The sequence below is a fragment of the Mycteria americana genome, chromosome 6 (assembly GCF_035582795.1).
Source record: "Mycteria americana isolate JAX WOST 10 ecotype Jacksonville Zoo and Gardens chromosome 6, USCA_MyAme_1.0, whole genome shotgun sequence".
Lineage (NCBI taxonomy): Eukaryota > Metazoa > Chordata > Aves > Ciconiiformes > Ciconiidae > Mycteria > Mycteria americana.
In genome coordinates, this window is record NC_134370.1 from 9,972,391 (window position 1) to 9,998,776 (window position 26,386).

General features: G+C 40.8%; 1 protein-coding gene across 7 annotated transcripts in view; it reads left to right on the forward strand.

Moving 5' to 3' along the window:
- The window catches only part of ABLIM1 (actin binding LIM protein 1), a 212,664-nt gene that overhangs the window by 60,697 nt on the left and 125,581 nt on the right, over positions 1-26,386 (forward strand). For 6 of the 7 annotated variants that reach the window (XM_075504489.1, XM_075504482.1, XM_075504484.1 and 3 more), the window contains exon 1: positions 18,767-18,883. The exons of the other annotated variant lie outside the window; for it this stretch is intronic. In XM_075504489.1, coding sequence (XP_075360604.1) covers positions 18,868-18,883 — 16 coding nt within the window. In that variant the 5' untranslated portion in view covers positions 18,767-18,867. Of the gene's footprint in view, positions 1-18,766; positions 18,884-26,386 lie in introns of those variants that run through there. 7 annotated transcript variants of the gene reach the window in all.

Sequence of the window (26,386 nt, forward strand, 5' to 3'; positions counted from 1 at the left end):
ATTAAGACAGCCTTAGTGCACTACACATTTCTGCCTTTTATTTAGCTGAAGGGCCAGTTTAATCCTCAGTGTTGCTTGCGAGGATGGAGGGATATTTCTTCTACTATGATTTTAGCCCTTGGTGTCTAATTTTTGCTATTATTCAGTGCCTGCTATTCTGTTATGCAACTTGTTTGTGGATTGCAGTCAAATTTTTTTGTTACTTCTGTTCCACTAGCATTAGTACAGAAGCCTCTATTCCTGGTTGTATATGAAACATATATGTATTTTTATCATCCAGGCGGCCAATTGATTTGGTGAATTCAGAGGGGATTGAATAGGAAATGGTCTTGAGATGGCTGAAAATATTTATAAATAAAATATTTATAAAGTTGGTAATGAGGTAAAATATTTTAAGTAGCTAGTCTGCCGAATTCCTGTCTCATATCCAGTCCCTTGTGAAAACTGTCAGTCTGGAAAGTGCCCATAGCTCCAACTGTGCTCTGTGAAGGCTCAAGCCCCCAGCACTGAATATTTGGATTAGGCACGGCTTTGAATTGGCAGTGATTTAAAAATATTTTGCTACTTGGCAGATACTGAGGAAATTTCCTCAATGCTACTTCTGGGTTGGGCGCCCTGGATTCCTGAGAATGTTTTTCAAGAAACATAAGGACAGGGTTGTGCCCTTGTGTTTTCTGTCTTTTGCTTTTCTCTTCAGCAAGAATATTAGAAATCAATCTTTTCCGCTTAATCAAGTGCTTGATTTAAGTGGTAGGAGATTGGCACTGTCTTTTGATTCTGGCTAAGGCTAAATCCCAATGCTTGTAACAGTGTGTTGTACAAGGCTGTCTCAGGCCTTCTCATTTGCCTTGGACACAAGGGTCTGACCTTCAGAGCCAACTGGTCCGAACAGCCCTTTGTCTGACTTGGGAGCCACTGTGATGCTTCCTGGTCTTGTTTTGCTCACTTCTACTTCTTGTCCTCTTATATTATATATTAACAGGATGGAGGCTCTTAAAGACGTACACTGTACTTAAAAAACACTAACAAAAAATCATATTGCTTTGTGTAACAAGCAGGAGCTAGTGTGTGGTCTTTGAGATTGTAGTTATCAGACGATGACAGCAGTAGCCAGGGCTGGAAAGGGGCATCATTAGAGCAGTCTCTCTCAGAGAAAGGAAAACCTTATTTTTAATTAAGCAGGATGCTTCTACAGTGACATGTTAGGGTCACAAAATGCTAGTCTAAACTGAGCTGTTCCCATGGTCCCCCACCAATCCCATCTGTCTTGGTGGTGCAAGGAGACTGGATTGCACTTCACTATTTGAAATAGCACTGGGCCCTTCTCCAGCGGTCACAGGCTGACTGCTCCTGTATTGGTGATACTGTGGAAAAAGGGCACTGATCTCTGCTGCCTCTCAAGCTAACACTGGAGTTGCTCTGCCTGCAGAAGTCATGCCTGCCGAGTCCAGGAACAGATCCCTGCATGGGTGAAAGTGGGTTCAGCCTCTTGTGCCTTTGCTCTGCTGCTTCACCTCTATCACTTAGTTGCAACTCTTCTACAGTTACGCAAGAGGTAAATATGCAGGGGCAAACTGCAAGTTAAAGAAATCGATAGAGGCTTTACACAGCTTATATGGTGTTTGATTATGTGGGAGAAGACTGCAGTTTCTTCTGACTACTGCTACACAACAGATCATACTAGTTTAGTACTTAGTGCAATAGCTGGTGTAACAACCATCTAGGTGAATATAGGTGGAAGGCTGGAATGGGCATGGCTACAACAGAAAACTGGGAGTCAGTCTCAAACCACTGCATTCAAACTCCAATGAAAGACAAGCTTTTCTGCTAGGATTTAGGCAGCCAAGCTGTAGCAAATGGTGCAACAGTGAAAAAAGTCACTGCAGAGCTCACCTTTCTGCTGTCTGAGGATTAACTTCTGCAGCAGAGCTAATGTCGCGGCAAGGTGTGCTTTTGCCTCACCTACCTCAAAGGGCAAAGTCCACCTTGACGTGTTGGTGAGGCTGGATCGTTGGCAGTGCTGTTGTCAGGTGTCGACATCCTTCACCGATTATCCAGAAACAAATGACACTTTTATACTAAGCTAAGAGATACTTGTGTTAGAGTGCGTCCAGCCATCTCCTATGAGTCATCCTTCTGCTTTAAGCACAGAATGGTGATCCACCTTCAGCTGAAGTGGTAGAAGCTTTCCAAGTTTCAGAAGATCTGTCTTTTCCACTGAGTGGCTGTGTTGTGCAGGTCAGTAGGTTGTGAAATCTGGGAGACAGTGAAAAACTTCTACAAAGCTTCATTTCCTAGCAGGCATATCTAAAAACACAGCATTTGCCGAGATCTCTGATCTGATAGAAGATACTCTAAAGCAGAACTCTAGTTGCTATATTTATTGAGCCAGCTCCTCCTCAAATATACACTAGCATCACCCCATTAAAATTAGTACAGTGGTGCTGATGTATTCTAGCTTTGCCCCACTGTGTCCATGATTGATTATAAACCCCAGGAGAATGGCTGTTTAAGGGGAACATGTGATTTTGGGCTTGTTTTCAAGATAACATAGAGGTCCTGCTACTTGAAAAATAAAAAGCAAATGACCTCATAGGAGGTGTGTAATAATAGATGATGAAAGTCTGGATTTGTGAGATTATATGTTCTCTTTAAAATAGTAAGTAAAGCATTCTTCTTTTCAAAGCCTGTCCTCATCAGTAGATAGTACTGGAACTCTGGGTTTTGAGGGAAGAGTTAAATGGCAGTTTCCCACTGTACTCAGTAAGCCTGTTGGTGTTTTTTTTTCACCTTCTAATTTAGCAAAAGCCTTACTGGAAGCAGTGCAATTATTACACCAGGTTATTTTGGAGCTGTAGCTAACTTCTGTATGTTAAGGGGAATTGAAAGCCTGGGCCAAACACTGCACAGTTGTCTCTGGGAGTTTGGCCGAGTGAAGAATCTGAAGTTGTCTCTGAGCAGGGCCTGGTCTGGGGTCTACCTGTAACTTACAGATGATGAATGTTGGTTTAGGTTGGTTTTTTTTTTTATCTTACGCTTTGGAATTTCCTGTGACTTTCCAGCGCCCAGTTGATGATTAACTCTGCCTTTACCCAGGGAGAAATATTCATTAGATGATTAGATTAGCAAGTCACTGGAATTGGATTAATGTAAATACTTCTTGTAAGTGAAGCAGGAAGGGCTGGCACAGTATCTGCAAAGCTTCTCCTGTCAGCTACACAGGAAAGTGGAGAGGAAGAGCACAAGCGAACCAACCCTTAATAGGGGAAAGCTTGAGTGCTTTTGTTTGGAATAGAGAGTGAAAGCTGCAGAAAGGATTTCTCCAAAGAAATCTGCTTATGAAGTAGTGCTAGCCAGCCTTTGTACATTCCTCAAAAAGGAGGACCAATATGCCCTACCTTTACTATAAACTTTTTGCTGTAGCACACGTGCAGACCTGGGATGGAACAGGGGCATGGTAGATTAAATGCACAGATGTGCATTTGTAGCTTATGATGATGATGATTCTTCCATAATAAGATTTTTAACAGAGCAAGGTTTTTTTATTTTAAACTAATCCTCTTATATACTTCAGTTACGTTCTTTCTCTTGTCCTGAATATTAATCTGATTTTCAGATAGTCTTTATGGTTTTGCTTCAGATTTTTGCATTCCCAGGGATGAATTGCAACTGATTACAATAGTTTTATACAGCAGTCACCTGATCAAGCATACTGTCATAATCTCTTGAAGATAATCACTAAAAATATATCTTCCTTAATCTCCTTTGCTGGATAAGAGAAGAAGAGAAGGATTGTTAAGGACAGTGTGCTGTGAGTAGTAGACTGACTACATGCACTACAGGTTGCTTTCCCTATGCCATCTTTCCCCATGTTTAACAGCTTTGGGAAGCTGTGTGGGTCAAATAAAACTAAGGAATTGGTACTGGAAAAGGTGAAATTCCAAAATTCAGTCAAAAGGATGTCAATTATTGAGGATGGGGATATTGCAGAGGTCTTGTATCTCATCCCTAAGCAGAGCTTGCTGAAGCAACTGCCCTACTTGAATCCAGATGACTACTACTTATGCGAGCGGTTATTTGACACTCCTGAGGATCTGGGTAAGTGAGGACTGGCATCGGATCTTGATTTTTGGTTGGTGAATAGGCTGAATTGCTTTACAGTTAGCTTATTTTTTGTGTAGCAGCAAGATGCTTTATGACAGCAAAGTGTGCTCGGGTGTGGAGAAATATTTTATCACTGAAAGAGAGGAGGGAAAGAAGAATAAAGAGCCAAATTAGAACCTGAATAGTCAAAAGTAGTTGATGGATATAGGTGCAGCTCTCTCTATGTGGCCATCCTGGGACAAAGGGGGCCTTTCTGCAGAAGTACTCAAGCTAGAAAAAATACCGTTTGAAAGCACAACATCCTGTGGTAGTGTGTTCCAGAGCTTGCCAATGGGTTTTATGAAACTATATTCCCTTTTGTTTGTTTTAAACCTATTGCCAAGTAGTTTAATTTGAAGCTGCCTCATTTTTGAATTGGAAGAGGTGACCAAAAGTCTTTCTGTGTTCACTACCTTCTTGTCACTTGTGAGTTCATTAGAGTTCTGTTGTATCTTTTATCCAGGTATCTCCTTTTCCAGCATAAGCAGTCATAATTTATTTAGATGCTCTTTGTGCAGGAGCCAGTCCATGCCTTTGATTATTCCTTTTACCTTTATTTTCTTAATTCTACTATAACCCGTGAAAAATTGGGGAATAGAACTGTATTCAACATGTAGCATAACGTGGGTATATGTACAGAGTCCTAACAATGCTCTGGGTTCCTCCCAGTAGTTCCTAAAATTTGGTTTGTGTTTTTAATTAATATTGAACACTGGTTTATTCCTTCATAGAGCTGTTGGTGGTGGGAGGACTTATATCTGGAATTCATCAGCTTAACTGATTTGTTACAATCCGTTAAAAATTAAAAAAAAATATAAAGTTTTCTGGAAACTCCAATCTGTGAAATTGGCTATAAATGTTAATCTGAAGCTTTCAGATAAATTTCAAAGATATTCTCTTCTAGGACTTGCTTTATGGACCTCAGTTTTGATAACTGAAACTGCTTATGTGCTAGAATTTTGCCTGTACTTAGTAGATCAAGAAAACTGCTACATACTTGTAACTCTGCTCAGCTCCTCAAAATGTTAATACTGAGTGATTGTATATGGTAGGCAAGTACTTTTCAAAGGTCTGCTTTCAAGTTTGTCATTTCGTCAGTACCAGGTAACACTTTTTCTTCTGTGCAAATAGCTTTTTGCTAGTCAACTCTGTACCCAATGAACTTCACACTGTAAGAGTAATACTGGCCAAAACCCATGTGCTGTTTCAGATAGTTACCACATCTGAGTAATCAATTATTCTAAAACTAAAATTTTAATTAAGGTGTTGCTAAAACATGAGGCAAATATATAATATGGCTGTGAACCAGAAAAAGCAACGATCATTCTGCCTTGCCAGCCCCCCCAGTGTTTCACACTGGTATTCTGGAGAAAATTTCTACAGACAACTTAGGCGTTTTTATAAATCACAATTTAGGATAGAAAATTAATTGAGTAAACAGTGACCAGCTATATGATCAATCCATGCAGGACTCCAAAGAAATTCTTTGCCATTGTAGCAGGCTGGGAGCCACCTTTTTGCACAGATGCAATTTTCTTCTAATTTATACAGGGCTTAAATCAATCTAGAAGTCTGCGGTTTTGCAGTTCTTCACTCATTTGTAAGCAATCACAAAGATAGCGGGACAGCTTGTGATTAGCATTATGCTGCAACAGATAATGCAAATAACCACTGGGGATTTTCTCCCTTTCATCCTACAATATATATGGGTGCTACTATTCAATAGGATGGGTATTGTGGTCCTGCTTTCCAGTGCTATGAATAATGCTAGCTGGAGGGTTGCAAGGTGTCTGGTGTCTCAGCTTTACTTAAATTACAACAATTGGAATCTGAATCTCGCCTACTTAGAACAAAAAATAGTGGAATGGTTATTGAAAACAGCCCGGTTGTAAAAGCTGTATGTGACTTTAAGATGCAGAATGCATGGGTCTGCCTCTTAGGCCAGGTGCCTGCTTGGGGATTATGGTGCCTCAGGTACTACAAGATTTAGCAGTTTGTGTACCCTGCTGAAAGACAGTTTGCTGTCTGTGTTTGGCTTTACAAACAGAGATTAGAAATTACCCTGTTCAAGGCATTTGGAGAATCACTAAATATTTTCCTTGCTGCTCATAAGTGAAATCATAACCATCAAGAAAGGCCCATATTTCAGGTTTTTGGAAGGTCAGGAGTTATCAACAAGTGCAGAGCTATTTAGTATTCATGAAGTGAGTCTTTTGAGTCTCACCCATTTAACCTGTGACTTGCTTTTACTTAGTACTAGCATCATGAAATTCCATATCCTTCATAAGGGGAACATTGGAGGTTAAACTTGTCTCGTCAGGTTAAATAGTGGCATGATACTGACAGTTAAAAGTATGCTAAAAATTGAAGAAAACTTAAAAAAAAAAAAGGAGAGAGAAAAGAATTTCAAAAGAGGCTTAGAATCACTGTAAGGACTCTCATTCTGCATTTCCCTTGAGTTCATTTGGCCAAAGACTGATGGGCCACCTTCCCTCCCATTTCTAGGGGAGGTGGTAAGGGACTGACTCCCACGAGAGGGATTGCTGGCTGCATGGTTTGCTGCAACAAAAGCTGTCTTAGCCTAGAAGGCCTGGTTCAGCACGTGGCTTTGATTCTCTGGAGGACAGATTCCGATACAAAGGATTCTGTGGAAAATTGTCTGATATTCAGGACTAGCAAAAGTTGAAAGTTGGTTGCAAAAGAGCAGTGGAATTTTACAGAGAAAATTGGCTTGGAACTGTGTGATGTTGCTTCTTGTATGAGATACTGTCATCTGTTGCTTGTATAGATGACATTTTATGCACCCCTCCAAACTGATTACTCTTTGGATGTGACAGTGGTGTACACCTGAGGGAAAGGAGATAGATACCATATTACCTAACTGACCTCCTGTATGAGTTTAGTAACTGTTTATGTAACAGTCTTAATTTAAAGCAGCACTTGTGAGAATGGCTGCTTGTGTTGGATCAGTTGGATGTAAAGGAAGACAGAAGGAACCTGAGAGGATGAGAAAGGCATGGGGGGAATCCGGAGAGTATGAAAACAGCTCAGTGTTGAGCCAGGGAGCAGACTGGACTGCTGCAGGAAAATTTATGAAGCACTGAGACCCTGTTCACTCTTTGTTGGGTTAAAAACTAGCTGGATGGTTGGGCCCAAAGAGTTGTGGTGAATGGAGGTAAATCCAGTTTGTGGCTGGTTGCAAGCGGTGTTCCCCAGGGCGCAGTACTGGGGCCAGTTCTGTTTAATATCTTTATCAATGATCTGGAAGAAGGGATTGAGTGCACCCTCAGTAAGTTTGCAGATGACACCAATTTGTGCAGGAGTGTTGATCTGCTTGAGGGTGGGAAGGCTCTAGAGAGGGACCTGGACAGGCTGGATCGATGGGCCGAGGTCAATTGTATGAGGTTTAACAAGGCCAAGTGCAAGGTCCTGCACTTGGGCCACAGCAACCCCATGCAACACTACAGGCTTGGGGAAGAGTGGCTGGAAAGCTGCCCGGCAGAGAAGGACCTGGGGGTGTTGGTTGACAGCCGCCTGAATATGAGCCAGCAGTGTGCCCAGGTGGCCAAGAAGGCCAAGAGCATCCTGGCTTGTATCAAAAATAGCGTAGCCAGTGGGACTAGGGCAGTGATCGTGCCCCCATACTTGGCAGTGGTGAGGCCGCACCTCGAATACTGTGTTCAGTTTTGGGCCCCTCACTACAAGAAGGACTTTGAGGTGCTGGAGTGAGTCCAGAGAAGGGCAACGAAGCTGGTGAAGGCTCCAGAGCACAAGTGTGATGAGGAGCGGCTGAGGGACCTAGGGTTGTTTAGCCTGGAGAAAAGGAGGCTGAGGGGAGACCTTATCGCTCTCTACAACTACCTGAAAGGAGGTTGTAGAGAGGTGGGGGTCGGTCTCTTTTCCCAAGTAACAAGTGATGGGACGAGTAGAAACGACTTCAAGTTCTGCCAGGGGAGGTTTAGATTGGATATTAGGAGAAAATTCTTCACCAAAAGGGCTGCCAAGCATTGGAACAGGCTGCCCAGGGAAGTGGTTGAGTCACCATCCCTGGAGGTATTTAAAAGATGTATAGATGTGGTGCTTAGGGACATGGTTTAGTGGTGCACTTGGCAGTGCTAGGTTAATGGTTGGACTTGATGATCTTAAAGGTCTTTTCCAACCTAAATGATTCTGTGATTCTGTTGCTCTCTACAGCTTCCTGAGGAGGGAAAGTAGAGAGGCAGGTGCTGATCTCTTCTCCGTGGTATCCAGTGATAGGATGTGTGGGAATGGTTCAAAGCTGCGCCAGGGAAGGTTTAGACTGGACATCAGGAAGCATTTCTTTACCAAGAGTGTGGTCAAATACTGGAACAGGCTTCCTAGAGAGGTGGTCAATGCCCCAAGCCTGTCAGTGTTTGAGGCATTTGGACAATGCCCTTAATACCATGCTTTAACTTGGTCAGCCCTGAATTGGTCAGGCAGTTGGACTAGATAATCATTGTAGGTCTCTTCCAACTGAAACAGCTTAGTCTATTCTACTTTATGAGAAATGAGGGTCTGGGGAAAAGAAGGTCTGTTTTTTCTGTGTGTATGTTTTCAGGGAGGAGGGGTCCAAGAGATCAACATGGTGATGTGAGGGAAGGCACAGTGGTAGGGTGTTCTTGGGAGGAATGGGCTTTCCAGATTTGAAATACAAGGTCCAATTATAAAATACTAGCTGCAGCATAAACATTTGGATCTTTGCCCACTGTTTTACATCTAAGTTCCCACACATCAGCTTGCTTGCATCAGTAGGGTTTCTTGCTGTGTTATGGCAAGAAAGCTAGAGCCCCCAGCTAGGGAAACACACAGGCACTGTTTTGTGCCCCATTGCCATTTTCCATGCTTAGTACCAAGGAGTGCCCAAGATCACCCTGAAGACTGCAGTTTCTTTAACACCATTCCCTGTTGTTACCTGGACAGAAAGAAGGAAGGCAGAGATGGAAAAAAAAGAATTCCTGTTTTAATCTTTGGTCTTACCTGCTAACGGTATTCATAGTAGGTCCCCACGGTATGTGTACTTGATGTGACCTACAGGCATAGGATTTTAATGGTGCTGTGTGAACTTGTCAGGTGTCCAAAGCTAAGCAATCTTGAATGTGTCAAGTGGTGATATGAGAGAGAAACATCCAGGTTCTGTTGGCGTTGTAGTAGGTGGGTACTCTTTAGATGCTGAGAGGTGCTGAACAGACTGCTTGTGTACTTCAGATAAGGTGGTTCTTCTTTTCAATTGCTTTTCATATGGATTCCTTCAAAAGTAAGTGACCTCTCCTGGCCTCGGTCCCTATAATTTTTTTTTTTTTTTTTATAATGCTGGCTTATATGATTGAATAGGGAGCAGGCTTTTAAAGTTTGTTGTAATCCAGGTTTAGGAGTGTTATGTCATTCTTCTACAGGACAATGTCTGAATTCAGAATAGTCCTGGTAAGTCAGCTGGGTGGTTTGAAATCATGCAGTTGAATTTCAGTGACTAAAAGTGTAAAGTGTTGGACTTGCACAGATAAGAAATAGAAAATAACTAACACTACTCCAGAAAAGTATATGGAGGATAATGATACTTATCACAGTATAAATATAGATCAACTGTATAACACTGCTGCACAAAAAGCCATTCTTTTTCTACGGCTGTGTTAGCAGGATATATGTACAGCAAGGTAGGTAATTTTTCTCTGTTCCTATTACTGAAGAGGACTCTGCTGGATACTGTCTCTAGGTTTGGACATTGCATTTTGAGAAAGATACTGATAAATTGGAGGGAAACTAGTAGAAAGCAGTGAGAATAGTATTGGGAAAAAAAGACTTATGAGAAAAGATTAATAGAATTACATTTCCTCAATCTAGAAGAGTGGAGATAAGTGAGGGATTTAGTCAATCTTTAGATGAATAACGGTTGTCAAATGGAGATGTGTTCTGCATTGTCCTGAGAAGCACAGACAAATATGCTCGTGAAAAACACTGAGTAGTGGTTTTGTGTTTGAGGAAGAAGTATAGCTGAAACTCCCTGTCTGTGTTAGGCCCTAATAATATTTGCTTCTGTAAATATGCACAGTTAGCTTGATTTTTTTGTTGTTTTTTAATTAAATTTAAAAAGAAAAAGTAATCAATTAGGACCAGTTCTTGATTCTCTGCCCATTTGTAGTATCTCTACTCCAGCTTAATTACTACCACATTTTTACTTAAAATATTTGAACACTTAATGTCTTCCTAACCCTTGGCTTCCTGTTTTGGATTTCCATTTGCTGGGGGAGAAGTTGTTGCCAGTGTTCGAGATCAATCCAAGCTAATTTGCTTAGTAGTACATCAGTGGTTTAGCATTAATCTGCATTAATGTAGCATGGTTTAGAGCAACTGAATTCACCTCTGTAGGGCTCACTGCTCCCTCTCCGCCTCAATTCTTTATCTGTTATCCAAGAAACAAGAACAAAATTGCAGTTCCTACTGTTACTAGATGCTAGCAAGAAAGATGAGCTAAATCAGCTTTAAGTAGAAAGAAATAATGAAAATTTTGTGGTTTCCTCTGTTGCTGTATAGATAGGCAATAGCAGTAGTGTGAAGATTGTTAAGAGGAATTGAAACAAAGATCTCATTTGCTCTGTAACTCCATAATACTGACCGGTGCAGGCAGCTTGGACTGGGAAGAGCGTATTGTATTGTGGCTACACGTCCTCCACTGCTGTTTACAAGGAGTCCTGCTTTTGTTCTGTATCTGATGGAAACTTCCTCTCCTGTGTCCGTCACTTGCAGTTGTATAACCTTGGTATTTTAATCAAACAACTGAGGGAGAAACACGGTCCCTGTCCTGGACAGTGGGTGTGACTTGCCCTTCGCCGCTTCACGGGGCAAGAGGGCAGCCCCTCTTCTGCGGTCTGTGGGTGCTCAGGGCCACCACAGCCTCTCACAGACAGGAAAGATACAGGTAAATCTGAAATGGAAGCTGGTTTTGAGCTGAAGAAGTTCTAGCCTTTCTGCCAATGGGTCAAATACTGGTGGCACTGGGATGGGGAAAAGAGAAGTAGAAATTGCTATTTCCTCCCCTCTGAAAGCCGTTCCTTGGGCCTGCTCTGCTTATCCAAAAGGTGAAATAGTGGGAAAACTTCAGAGCAGAGAGAGGGGCATAGGAAATGTCCATCCTCACTCACTCCAACTTTGACTTTGGGGCATGGAGGGAGTAAAAGAGGAGAGAGAAGCTTGGTACGCGGCCTTTTCCCTTGCTTCATCCACTCCCATATGTCCCTCATGTACTGGTTGAGGAGAAGATTAATGGTAACTGCTGTTGGCTCCTTCTTTATGCCTGAGAGATGGGGATATCACTGAGTAGACTTTTGTATACAGGGACCTTAAAAGTGGCTTTTACTTTGAGAGAATGATAGATGTTTGGTAGACCTCTGTGGGATTTTTTCAGTAAAAGGGCAAATATTTAATGGGAGGAGAAGGGAAGAAAGGGAAGCAGGAATGTTCTTCACCCAAGTGATGCAGACAAGATGCAGCTGACAGGGAAAGAAGACAATGTTAGAATGGGAGATTGTGATTACAGTTTTTGCATTATCCTGCTTTTGGTTTTTCAGTTTTCAGTTATTTTCCTTTAAAGAGCGGATCTTTATGGTGGGAGGCAGAAACACTATGCACCAGGGAATGTTCATCACTGGTTTGTTACCACGTGAATTAGACGGTGGAGCTGTCTGTGCAGTTTTCAATGTAAAACATAGAAGCATTAAACCATAAAATGCAAAAATATAAACCCAATTAGCTTATCAGTATACATCAATACTTGGAATATTCAATAGGGATTGTTTATCTTTTAAGTTGGCAAACTCTCCTTTAAAATATGTGACTCCCTCCTTTGGAGCAGAGGCAATAAGCCTTCCAGTTTGGTGTAAAGTAACTGAGAGCAAACCTTCTTACAGAGCAGCAGCAGTAAAATAGCATTTGTAGTTATCTTTTAAAAATTCCAGTTGGTGCAGATGTTGGAATCAGTTATGCCTACTCTGTTGTGAATATCACTTTGTTGTGTGTCTGCTTAATATTTTTATGATGATCCTACTATTGAAACAGCAAAAAATAATTTAAAAGAAAGCTTCAAATATACAAGTTTTTACATACTGAAGCAAGTGACGTCCCTAGCTAGCAGATAGAATCGAAGAGCCGCTAATAGAAAAGTTTCAGAAGCTGGAGTGAGGTGATAAAAAATGTGTTTGTTGCAAAAGCTTGTTTGAATATATTAGTATTACACTATGTAGCCAGGTCGTATCTCCTTGGAAAGCATATTTTTATCTTTTCTTTGAGGTCCTCTGTGGTTCATTTGATAGGACACTGGACTGGGAAATAGCTGTTGGGATTGAGATACATTTTCATTTAGGTGCCTTTTTTGAGGTGCCAAATAGATTTAGGTGCCTTTTTTGAGAGTCCTATTTATAGTTTAATGTGGAATCAGAAGAGAAGGAATTTGTCATTTGGCACAGTGAAAATTGATTAGTCCAGTTTAAATGTAAGGGTGGTACATATCCGGTGTCCACATGATGCCTTGTCTCATCTTCAGGGATCATGGACTTGCATTGTGGCATGCTTTGCTGTATGTTGAATTGCTGAGGCATACGCTAAAGGTTAATGCTTTAACCTAGAGCTAGAGATACTCTGTCACGTCTCTCGAGACTGCAAAACAAAGAACTTGTTTCTTTGCTCTGCAAATTAACTGATTGGTGGGAAGCTTCTTCAATCCATGGTGTTCGATCGAGGTGTCCCATGGACCCCTCATGGAGAAGCTCTTTAGACTAGTGAGTCTTTACTGCATTCCTGCTGATTTCACTGAGGCAGAAACTCCCAAGACAGGCTGTGGGGGTTATTCTGCAGAGTTAATCCAATTCTGAAGTGGATTATCAATATCAAATCTCCTTAACTTTAGGCATACACAGTAAAGCATGACACTTTCATACATGCTTTCCTGTTGGGAATTCCTGCCTTCATGCAAGTTATTTGCAGTTTTTAGCAGTAATTGTGGTTACTGTCAGTAATAGTTACTGACAGTACACTCATATTATCAGCGATGGTACTGGTTGTGGTCATAATTTGGCTAGATAAATTAAATTTAGAGCAGGTGAATAGTGATGATTTTATATGGTAGCTTTTTGTAAAAAGTACTGAGTTTAAACCACTGTCACTACAGCATAATACTGTACTATACCTCCGTTCAGTGCCAAGTATGTGTGCATAGTGTAAAAGTTCACACAGGTGCTAAGAAAACATGATCTCCTTTCTAAAGATTAGCAATAACAGGAGCAGTTTGGAAGCCAGTTCTTACATCAATAATATAAATGTGTGTTCAGAGGTAAATGTTTGTACATACCTACAGTCAGAAGATTACCCAGCAGTGGGCTTTGTATATTTTTGGGGCCACTACAAAGTACAATGTAACCATCTTTACTCATCTCTTTCTAAAGATAAGATGATCTGGAGATTTCAGGTGCTTTTTACATAAGCGTGTGCGTTATAGGCTTCTTAATGTTTAGAGCAAAGCTGTGTCCTTGTTTCCTTATTTTGTCTTGCAATAAATTAGATATTACTCTCTACTGGTTTGTCTGTATTTTGCAGACTATCACTGTTATACAGAATAGCAGCCTACTAAGAAAATCTTGCTTGCGAGAACCTCAGAAAATCAAATTTTGTTTTAAGAAATTCAGACCCCTTAATAGGTCAAAACCTGAGAAATTTTTTATTCCTGAGGAGCCTAATTTGAAAGAATATTAAATGGTTCTATTAAAAAAGCACTAAACACCTAAATCCTGGCAGATCAGAATGAATACACTATTATTTTGCTGAATCAGGTGATGTATTTGTTAAGTTTTAATTTCATTTACTCTGAAAGAATGATGACAGATGACTGTAAACGCCAATATTACAGACTGATTGTATTCAAAATAGCATGACATAGGCTACAAAGAAAAGCCTAGCATAGTGGAAAACTTGTGGGTAGGACCCAGGCCATCAGGCATTATTTGCTTGAGGATCAGCCTTCTCAGTAAGGATAACATGATTATCCCAAGATGTAGGATTGCAGGACCGTAGGATGTCCTCAGAAAGAACCATATTCCTCTCTGGTGGGTCTGTGTACGCTCCTCTAGGCTGTTTAAAACTTGCGGTAGGGCAACACAGAGGGTCTGAGGTGGTGAGGTCAGTCTGTGGGGCCTTCATAGCTCCTTAACATTCTCCACACAGGGCAGTGTGCTGAGGAGATGAGGTTAAGGAGAGGATGGCAGCCCAAGACATACAGCGCAAGCTGCTGTATGAAGTCATTACAGAGCAAAAACTGTGTGGAAGGTGTGGAAAGGCTATAGGATGATTGCCATAAAGGAACTTCCCCTGCAGCTTGCCTGCAGGCTTGGGAAGACTAGTAGATTTACTGAGGGGTACTGCAAGAACCTGAAGAGACAAGAGAGCAACACGTGCAAGAGCAGCCTTACTGAACACCTTATGTCTTTCTTCGGGAGCAAACACCCAGCTATTCACGCCTAGTAGGGGGAACAGTTTTGTCAGGTACGGGCTGACTTCTGCTCAGCAGTGTGTCTGGGTGAATCTGGAAAACTCCAGTGATGCCATCAGCTTTGCCTGAGTCAGTTGCCTGCCTTCTTTTATACCACAGTCCTTAAGAAGCACTGCTGCTCGAGCTCTTTTCAGAAGACAGAAAATGTGTCAGTTGTCCAAGTGGCTGAGGGAGAGGCCTCAGAGGAGCAGATTGCTGGGGCAGGGTATGTTCAGGAGAAACAGAAGCCAGGAAATACTAAATTGTATAGCTTTTGAGAATGCTAAAACTGGAAACTGTAGGCTTCTCTGTCAGGGCACTGGGACCACTGCTGGGTCACAGGTTTTTTACAAGAAATCCCATGTTGACACTATTCAGTTTCCTCTGAGCAGGCACAGTTAAGTCAGGATAACAATTAGAGCAGGTCATGAGAGAGTGGCATTTCCTGCCTGGAGAAGGGGCCATTTTGCAAAGTGCCATAATCAAGACTTTATAGAAGTGATGGCTCTTAATTGACATAGGTTGTACAGTGGTTAAGCTGTGGAAGCCTGTGGCAGGCTTTCTTGTCAAAACTGTTTGTGCCAGGCTTTTTGCCGGAAGCAAGGACACTAAGCAGAGGGTATTTTCCTGGATGTTATTTAATAGAACAACTTCTCCCCTTTCCCTTTCTGTTTTGTAGCAGACTGTTTCCTTCATTGGTTGATGAACAAGAGAGATCAGTCGGTTTTGAAGAAATTGTATAAAAACTGTGTGCTGATACTTCTGAGCCATGATCTCATCTGTGAAGAACGAGAGCAAGATAAAAATATGAAAGCCAGCTTTTAAAATGAGAATAACAAATCTTAAATCACAGCTGAACTGCTTAGTATCTCACACGTACTTTTTCAACATTATCAAGGTACAAGAAAAAGCAAAACAAACTGGTTTAACTCTTTCCCTTTGTGCAGTGATCTCAGTATGGCTCTCATGCCTCTTGCTGAATGCACAGGATATTTTTCACCAGAAAATAACAGCAACATGAGCATGTTGTTTAGCTATAGTGTACTCATTGTGACTCTTCCACCCACGCTGTGTTCAAGGGAGACTCTCTATTTAATTTGCACAGTGCAAAAGGGTATTTAAAGAAAAAGGGTGTTTTGCTTTCCTTTAAAATACGCACCTCTGAATAAGTACTAGGGATTTGTTTCTAGAATTGCTATCTATTCCTCTTTCATCTCCAGTTTAGGATATCAGTAGATTCTGAATTGTACAGCAGGGTAAATTTTAGTCTTCAGGCTTAAAACAATGAAATTAAAACCAGAAACCATCCGGGTGTAAAAAGATTTTATTTACAATACCAACGTCTGCTCTCTGTATCTCTTTACTCAGGAGTAAATTACATTTGACTCCTAAATCTCCAGTATGATTTACTGCAGTCTGTATTTTAAAATTTATTTTTATGTGCATGCTGTAGTCTAACATTGCGGCTTTCCATGGCTGAACGATGTGAGGAAAGGCTTCTATTCAGCTGCGGGTGAGATGAGATACAGCAGTGCTAATCTCTAGCACATGTGAAAAATGGAGGTAACGAACTCGGAGAACAGAAAGTCCAGATACTGACAGGCAGCTTCTGTGTCAGCAGCTGCTGGAACAAAAATGAATGATAATCATTGCAAGCCCTTTGAGAGTGTCTGAGGATCACAGGAAGGGGTTAACAGCATCCATGCATGTGTATCCATAGACTGTGCTCTGCACATCAGATCAAATATTTATGAATGAAGGTCAGATGTGCCCCTTTCAGGAGGCTGTCCCCTAACTGTTTACAAAATACTGTTTAAAAAAGAACACAGCCACGTTGAGTTACAACCTGACATCTCTAATGTGTCAGAAATGTGACATAATGGATTATGCTTCAGCGTTGGTGGGGTTCAGCCTGGCTTCCCAGTTGAGCCTCAAATGCTATTAATGGTAGCACACTGAGTCATAGAAGCAAGAATGTCAGACTGCCTGGGCTGTGCTTCTCTTACACGTTAGACTGCTAACAATAGAAAGCCAGCCTAGATTTGTTAGAATAGAATAACTACTTTTTTCCATGCATGTGCCTGAATCTCTCTCTCTCTCTCTCTCTCTGTTATTTATTTATTAACTAATGCCACTGAATAAGAGAGATCTTTCGGGTGAGGCAGACTGGCTTGTTTCATTTCTTTCTGTTGTTCTGGGTGGCATTTATACAAAACATTTAGAATTTATTTACTGCAAATATTTTTAACGCTGCGTGCATGCTCTGTTTTTTTTTTCCAGCAGGTATCAGCCATCTGCTGCTCTGTCTAGCTGATGCCTACAGCATGTTTCTTTACATTAATTTCTCTTTCCCTACATATAGTAGCATCGAGAAGGAAATCCCTTGTGGAGACATGAGCTCCAGTTCAAGTCCAGCTCTCAAAAGACAGGGGTTCCTCTGACTCAGGGCTGAACACAGCTTTTGCTTTAGGGTGCAGTATAAATGTAACTGCACCTCCATCATGTAACCTAAAGCACATTTTGCACTGAGTTGTGGTCAAGTTGAAGCTGTAGCCCAATGAATCTGCCCATAATCTAGCCCAGAATATCTTTATATTTGACACAGTTCTCTACTACTGAGGTCACCTCTGTCTTTAGCAAGTCAATTCATTTCCCTTTGTCATTTTCTCCACCTCTAAACTACAAATACTAAAATTTACTGTCCAAGCAAAGGCATGATGGCATAGGTTTGTATTGGTGAAGTCACTGGTAGCTATGAGGAACAAAGTCATTTATAAATAAGGAAAAAATGGCATATAGTAGTAGTGATAGAGGTTCCCCAAAATCTTGATACTGGCAGTATATATGTATTAAAAATAATATACATTAAGTGGGTTTTAATGAGCATTCAGGGTTTTGATTAATCATATTTCCAAGCTTTTCTTCATAACTTAGAAAAGCTTTGTTTTTCACCTGACTCTGACCTGTATCTTTTAATAGAAAACAGCAATATTCTGAATCTTGCTCTAAGATGGTGAGACTTGGCAATATTATAGAGGGTTGGTTGGTTTGTTTTTTAACATCAGCTGACTGACCAGTCCTTTCTCAGGTAGAGTTTAGTGCCTGGAAAACCACAAATTGGAAAGTCAGTTTGCCCAGATTTAACACTGGTGCTTTGTAGTGTTGGGGGGGGAAATTAATGTGTAAGTGCTGCTGTTGCAGTACGCTACTCTCTTCTCAGTTCCATGAGTACTTACGGCTATCATCTCAAAAGGAATAATGTAAGAGGAGTTGTAGTTTACAATTATTTGGTATTTCAGAGTACAGCGCTTACCTTGGCTCACAGCAAAAATTTAATCTGTGGTACTCCCTGGCTATGCTTCTAAACCGAGGTGCTCACTGAGCAGTGACAGTTGCCATTTTTATTATTTTTATTGTTATTTAGAGGTAGTGAATAGAGTCGATATTCCCAGCTTGCACAGATTATATGTTACTCTCTTCTGTACTATGGTCAGAAGGCATTGAGAGACTATTTATTAGCACGTTTTGTGGTCTAGTAATTGGCATTTGGTAACAGCTTTAAAGTAAAACCAGGAGTAGATAAACAATGCTCACCATAGAAAAGCCCCTGTGCCTCAGCCTGCCTCAGCCTTGCCCGTGTTCATCTTGTATTGCCCCTCTTGATCCTGGCTCAGTTTGAGTAAATAAAATAATAGGAAACTCATAAATACCACGTTAGCTTTCTGTGTGTGTGTTTGAACAGCTCTCCTGTTCTCTCTCACGTCTTCTCACTTGCGGGAGCAAATTACATTGCCAGCTCAGTTCTGCAAGGGCAGAGGAATGCAAGGTGGTGTCAGTGGCTGGAAATTAGGGACGGTGGAATTCAGCATTTGTTCCACGGCAGCAGCTGTAGCTGGTTGTTTCAGCACAAGGGGCAGAGTCCACAAGCAGAGTATGAGCTGCCGTTAGCCATAGGAAAAGACCACAGTGGAAGAAGGTAAGAGGCACAAGAAGAAGAGAGACAGTGACGAGCAAGCAGACCTGATCAGATCTTGTGGGAAATCTGACTGAGGAAGATAATTATCTGGAATAAGCTGCCCTTTTTTTTTTTTTTTTTTCAATCCACCTCAGCCAAACACTGCTGGAAAAGAGATTGTGTTTAAATTACTTCAGCTAATTCTCGCTGCTTCCACTACGAAGAAAATTTGTTTGCCATGGTGAAAGAAAAAGGTAATTATGTTTATTGATAGACTGGAGCTGAAACGACCTAATGTGCCAGCCATAATCACCTGAGGTTTAAACCTTCAAATTCAAAGTGAAGCATGCTTTGATTGACAGTTGCTGTTTTCCTTTCTATAGAAGTGATGTGCCAAAACCTGCAGTGGATTGCATTGATTATCTTTGTACCTGTTTTAATAAGGGTAGAATCTGGAATGCACCTAATTTAGAGTATTTGCACAGCTGGGTTCCTTCTGTGTGTACATGTTTGGTTTTTTTTTTTTTCATGTGATTTAACCCAAGTTTGCTGTTCACTGTTTTTTACCTGTATTTGCTACAGTTCAAAGAGCTTTGACCACTGAAGCAGTTAGCTTAAAATTTTAAAGATAAACATTGATATATTCAGCAAGTCTGGACTTGAGAGGGTCGTATTTTACCTTTTAATGAAAAAGTGGATTATATGAGATTTTGCATAATGTTTGAATTTTGCAGCACTAAATTAGATATCAGTTTCAGTTACATATAAATAACATTTTAAGCCTCCTACTAAAGCATTTACTAGTCAAAGAATTTAGAAATGGTTGTGGGGTCTTTCCTTGCAGTAATAGTGGTCTGAATCATTTATTGTGTTATGAAGATGTGAAATACATTCTGAATTGTATTTGAGTAGTGGATTGGATGTGGTTTTGGAGCATTACGTTATCACAGATAGATTCAGAGTTAGTCTCTGTTTTGTGAAGAGGAAGATCTGTGTTCTTTACTTTTGAGGACTGTTAATGTGGGATAAATTCAGACTAGGGAAGAAACAGAAATAAGTAGAAAAGTTGAGCAAGAGTGAGCAGTTTTTCAACTCTGAGCACCCACAGTAAGTTTTTTTAATGCTGTAAATGAAATAAATTGAGTGAATTTAGCTTCAAAGATGTTTAGATTGAAGAGAGCAGGACAAATGCCTTGATAGCCTGCCATAGTGTGTCAGATGTATCAAGAGAGTTATAGTCATAACCATTATGCAGTCTCCTGATAATTTTTGTTGATGAAAAGCAGCGGCCCAGCATAAATAGTATTGGCTACTTAGCACATTTGAGATCCATTACTTCAGATTTACAGGATCATCTTTATAATGTCAGTGGTGTGAACTGTTGACCTGCTACCAGTATCAGTAAGCCACACCAGGGATGATTTAAGTAGCAGTTTCACCCCAAATCCTTGAAACTGCAAGCTTCAGAATCATTTGAATCAACTATGCCACTCATCTTTTCAGAAAAGTGAAGTGTATTATCATTCAGCTTATCGTAATTGTTACTTGTTTTTTAAGATACATAAAGTACATAAAGTATGTGTAGCTTTTTTAGCTGTGCATCAGTTTTGATCCTTTGATACATTTCTGCTCCCCACCCAAGTTGATGCTCAGTTCGTTGGGCTTCCTGTGTTACATGGGGCTGTACCTTAGGAGTACTCTGTAAATGCAGTTTTAGCATCTTGCACCATGAAAGGTGTCATATACTTATAAGAAAATTAAAACAAGCCCATCATTTTTATAAAAAATGCGAGGGGGAAAACCTCCTAGGATAGTGGGAAAAGTTGACAATAAATGGTTGAAAATGTACAAAAGACTTGTCTTTAAATTGCTTCCTTTCCCCCTCCCCACCAAGTTTAATGCACTATTTACAAGGGCTATTAATATTGATGTTGGATATAATTTTTTTTTTCTGTTCACACAGATAATGGACTAAAATAACTAAATGCTGTCTTTAATTTTCTTGTACAATTACTGATACTTCATATCTCATGGCTGCAGAGTGAGATAGTACTTGCTTAGTATTTTGCTTTTCTACCTTATTACTTTCAAATAATTTCTCCAACAAAGTTTTTTATCATTATTATTTCTTTGGTTTTTTCCTTTCCTTCTTTTTGCCTTTTTTCCCCTGCCTACACCCTCCCCCCCCCCCCCCCCCCTTTAGTCAGAAGGTCAGGAGTTATTGCTACTTTGAAGCTGCTACAAATATCACTCTCTAGAGCCATACTCTTGCAAAATGCAGGCCAGTATAGTACAGCTGGTACCCTCCCTTCCAGCCACTGCTTGAATTGCTGTTTGAACAAGCTGAAAATGCATTCAGTCCAGTGTCATTTCATAAACATGTTAACTGGGCACTGGAGGGGCTGGTTTCAACTAGAAAAACGCAATTCCAATTCACTGAATTGCAAAACGGTTAGTAACAGTTTTTAGCAAATTAGCATGCTTCATTATGTTCATATTGTAGAATGATTTCAGTGTCTGCCTGGTTAGTTCATACACAAAAAAAATCCTGAGGCCAGGGTGTTTTCTGCTGACACCAAATGGCGCTTCCTAAATTATGTCTGACTGATACCACACTTTCATGTCTCTGACTGTGTACTTATCTATTTCCAGTTATGAACCCTTATTATTTAGTTATTCAGCTAAATTATTGTCACTGGGTTGCATCCAAGGGCAACTTTCTCTCCTTATATCCTTTAACAGAAAGTTTACATATGTATATGCATGTCTTGTTATTAATTCTCTTCCGCAGTTTAAACCCCATATTGAATAATCTGCATTCTTAGTGCTTCTGTGTTGAGGTTGGTGTGTGAATTGTGAGCCTGCGAGCCACGTTGCTGGGTGATATAAGTGTTGTAGCTGCATTTTTACCTCCATTAGTTCACATAAGCTGAGGATTTAGCCCTGATTCTTGATTTTTTGGCCAGTTGTAGGAAGACTATCCTAGCGTTCACCTGCTAGTCTGTGAAAGCGTATTGGGAATCAGCTTTGTACCTGATGAGATCTTGGATTGGATCATACGTGGGCAAACCTATGAAAGTTTAGTAGGATTTGGCATGAAGGATTAGTATCTATTCATGCCAAACTTCTCCATGCTTGGAAGGATAAGAGGAGAAAAGAGGAAGTGTTGAAGATTTTTTATGATTTCTGTTCTTCACATACTGATTCTGTTGAAGGATAGGTGCTGGCACCTGCTGGGTACCAAGTCGCAGTAAGCTAGATCGTGTTTACATGTTCTCACAGCTGTCTCTGTGGGTATTCAGCTGGTGCTGGCTTTCCCAGTAAGCAACACAGAAAATGTAGTTCACAAAAATGTTAACGACATTTCCTGTATAATTTGGCCTATGGTCTAGTTCAGTCTTGCAGAGAGATTTAGTTCTCTGTTGGTTTTTCTTCATACTTTTGATAAAGCATGATACTGATACCCCTTTAAGGTTAAGATCAAGAGGACTGTTTTTATGCTTGCAGTAGCTCCGGTCTTGTCTTCTCTTCCATTCGCACATCCCAAGAGTATGAGTCTCCAAAGCAGCTTTTAGTCTAACTTTTTCTTTTGTTGTAAATGGAAGCGCTTTAGAAGGGATTATCCTTGAAGAGCATGCAAAATGTTACCTGTGTGCTAATTTAAAGGTGTTCTCTATCCGGAACGCTGTCTCTCCAGTGGTCTGTGTATTTGCAGTCTTAACATTTATTCCCAGTGTGAATCAACAACATGTTGAGTAATGGGATTTGGGTCCTGACACTGTCTCAGTGTCATGGTTGTTAATGAAACATAGTCTTGATCTGAACTCATGACTTTGGAACTTTTAACCCCAGGTGACCTGGGAAGGTCTCCAAGTTTGTTGCTTTTGGAGCACATGACAAGATTATGCAATCACACGTTGGCAGGGGGAGGACTGGGGAGTTTTATTTTCTTTTTGCTTCAGTTTCCTTAGCTTTAAATTTAGTTGTGCTTGACAGTTTGCTTTTGAGGCTGGGCATTTGGGGTTTTGTTTTGATTAAGTCAATGTGCTACCTTGTACAAGCCACAGAAAAGGCATTTTATAAATATGCGTAGTAGTAGATGTTAAAAGAATACTCTTGTAGTTAAAGTACTAAACTATAGAACAGTTCTCTGTTAGAAACTCTTAAAGTGACCTTGGGGAAGTAATCTGATCTCTCCTTGTGTTAATCTATAAAATGAGGATAAGAACATTCCTCTTGTCTGCCTTGATTATTTGAATTAGAGGTCTTTGGAGGAGAGAGTTTCTTTACTTTGTTTCACGGCTATGACAAGGAAATCTTAGTCTTAGGATTTAACTACTTCCACTTGTACAATAAAAGGTCCAGTGATATGTGAATATCTTATAAACATCTTATTACTTTTTAAAGATGAAACAACTGTAAAGGAATTCCATTTTTATTGGCAAATTTATGGTGTTGCTTGTTCTGTACTTTCTCTTTCTAAATTTATTTTTAATATTAGGTTTCAAGTTGTAGTTCTGGTGTGCAGCATTGATATTGAGAGAAACAAAAATAACCAAGGAGATGCTAGCTCAGGCACTGCATGTTTGCTAGAGATTTTATTTTTTTTAAAATAGCACTTAGTTCACATGAGGGTATGAATATTCATATCCAAACAGTCGGACAAGCACAGTGTGCAGTCCTGCTATGCCTGATGGCTTCCCGTGTTTCCCAGTAATGAAATTCCATACGTTCCTTGCATCCCAGCTGCGTGTAGGAGCCAGCTTTCTGAAGATACGATGGCAGGTATTTTATATTGAGAAATGGGAGAACTTTTGCTGTTGATCTCACTGGAGGAGAGGGCTTAGTGGTTTTAGTCATTAAATTTGAGGCCACAGACTTCATGGTTCAGACAGTGGTAGAGGCAGTTAAGCTATTCCTCCATCTGAAACAGTGAGCGTTGTGGCCAAAAACCCCAGTTTTGAGTAGGGGAGTTTCAATCAGTTTAATTTATTGGCAATTAATAAACTTACTGATTCTGGTGTTGAAAATAAAAGCAAGCAAACACACACTTGGAGAAACACACCTCACCTTCTCTCTAGACACTTCTCCTTCCCCTTACTGGTCTCCAGTCCCGATGCCACACATTATACTCAGTACCTGTGCTGAGGAGAGGGTGGTGCAGGAGACAGGGGTCAGTGCATTGTTCTTCCTTTCATTTTGTTGCTCCTGTTTTCTTACTCAGTTATTTCACCATAGGTTCCTCTGCTGGCCGCAGTCCTTTTAGAGTCATACCTCCTCCTGCGTCTCCTCTCTGTCCCTGCTTGGGGCAGCTAGTTTGCTTCAGCATTTCTCCTGCCCTGCTGGCCCTCCTGCCCTGCCATCGTTTTTGTTTCTCTTACCTGTGCGTTGGTGTCTCTCCTGCCCTGGCATTGTCTCCTGTGTCTCCTCCGTTTTTCAGCATCCCTGGTGCTCTGGCATCTCTCTTGGGTCTCCTGCTGAGTGTCTGTCCTTTGAATATTTACTGCCCATTTTTATGTATATGTTCTTACAGAGGTGCTATGTGCTCCTCTGGTTCTGTTTTGATGTGCAATGGGTCCATTTTGTCCATTGCTGAGCTGGTTGGAACAAACTGTGACCAGCACAGTGCAGTCCATGACCACCTCCTACACAAGTCACCACTGCAGCATCCTTGCTACCAAAGCCCTGCTGGTTATGTTGAATACAAGTGAGTACACTGCAAATTATATGGTTGGTTTTCTTAGACGAGAATTCAAAAGGCAAGGCTTTTAAAGATAGGGTCTTGGCATAGTGAAATTGTGCATGTTTAAAATACCTTAAGCTAGGGCAAAGAAATATTTTTCCAAAGGGGAGGTGGGAAGCTTGGTAGGAAAGAACTTGCAAGTTAGGACGATAATTTGGCCTGCCACTGTAGGAGAGTCAGTTCTTTTTGTGGAAAAATTAATGTGTACCAGGGGAAGAGACCAAGTTCCACTAATCAAAATGTGCTGTGCCCTTTGGGTGGGAGAAGCCAGAGAACAGGATTTCATTGTTTCTGGGGGCAATCCATAACTCATTTAAAAAGGATTATATATAACAAAGTTGGTTTTCCACCTAGAGAACAGTCAGTATCCCCAAAAGGATGGTTAATCCTTGCCTTCGTTGAGCCTGGATAGCTTTCAGGCTCACTAGAGATCTGGCTGAGGAGAACACTTAGGCATTGTCTTAAGCCTATTCTGTTCAGCAGAGTATCTTGTTGAGTCTAATTGAATCACTGGGATTTAAAGCTAAGTGCTTCAGTGTTGTCTCAAAGCCAGACTCCATTTTTTGAGGCTTCGTGATGTTTTTGCAGCAAAGTCATGTATTTTATTAATGGCGGTCATTTTGTGTTGTATGTTAGCTGCATTGTTGTGTAAGAGACAACAATGAGAGAAATAATACTGGCTTTTACGTGGGCTTATCATGAAGTGCTGTAAACCCAGAAATGATAGATGCCTTGTGTAGTTCAATCGTGTACGTTATCTGTTATTATATTCCATATAGACAGCAAAACAGGAGCAGGAAAGCTGAGGAATCTCCTTAAAGCTGCAAAGTGAGGAGCAAGTGCTAAAATAAGGGTCAAACCAAGTAATGCCAGCTGTTCAGAAGTGAAATGTTGTTGCGTTTATGCTATATGAGAGTCTAATAGGCAAGGTTCTATAAACAGTGTCAACAGGATACCTTCCTAATTCCCAGTGCTGTTAGCACCAGTTCGATATCACTGATGTTAGTATAATCTACATGGCAGTATTGTGGAACTTTGGATTAGTTCAGTATCTGGTACAGAAGCGGGATCTTAAAATGATATCAAATTAAAGAAATGATCCAAATATAAATGCAGCCTTGCAGAACAGTGAGGGTTATCTTTTATTACTACTGGGTCAAACAAGAGTCAATAAATGGCTTGTTTGTTCAAAGAAGCAGTTGCATTTGTATTTTTTTTTTCTCCAAAGGCACCTCAAAACAGGATTTGATGGATTTGAGAATGTCTGCTTGCTATCCAGCACTTGAAGTGCTGGCCAGAGGAACAGGCTATATTCAGGAGTACTGTATCAGTCAGTGTTTTCTCTATGACAGTCCATTTACCATATAGTGTTAAAAGTTGATAGACTTTCAGAGCACACCGTTATTTATTACTGAAATAATATACTTCAGTGTCCTGGTTTCAGCTGGGATAGAGTTAATTTTCTTCCTAGTAGCTGGTATAGTGCTGTGGTTTGAATTTAGTATGAGAATAATGTTGATAACACACTGATGCTTTAGTTGTTGCTAAGTAATGCTTACACTGGTCAAGGACTTTTCAGCTTCCCATGCTCTGCCGGGTGCACAAGAAGCTGGGAGGGGGCACAGCCAGGACAGCAGACCCCAACTGACCAAAGGGCTATTCCACACCGTATGACATCATGGTCAGCATATAAAGCTGGGGAAGAAGAAGAAAGGGGGGGACATTTGGAGTGATGGCGTTTTGTCTTCCCAAGTCACCGTTATGCGTGATGGAGTCCTGCTTTCTGAAGATGGCTGAACATGTGGCTGCTGATGGGAAGTAGTGAATGAATTCCTTGCTTTGCTTTGCTTGTGTGTGTGGCTTTTGCTTTACCTATTAAACTGTCTTTATCTCAACCCACGAGTTTTCTCACTTTTACTCTTCCGATTCTCTCCCCCATCCCATTGGGGGGGAGTGAGCGAGCGGCTGTGTGGGGCTTAGTTGCCGGCTGGGGTTAAACCACAACACTCGAGGA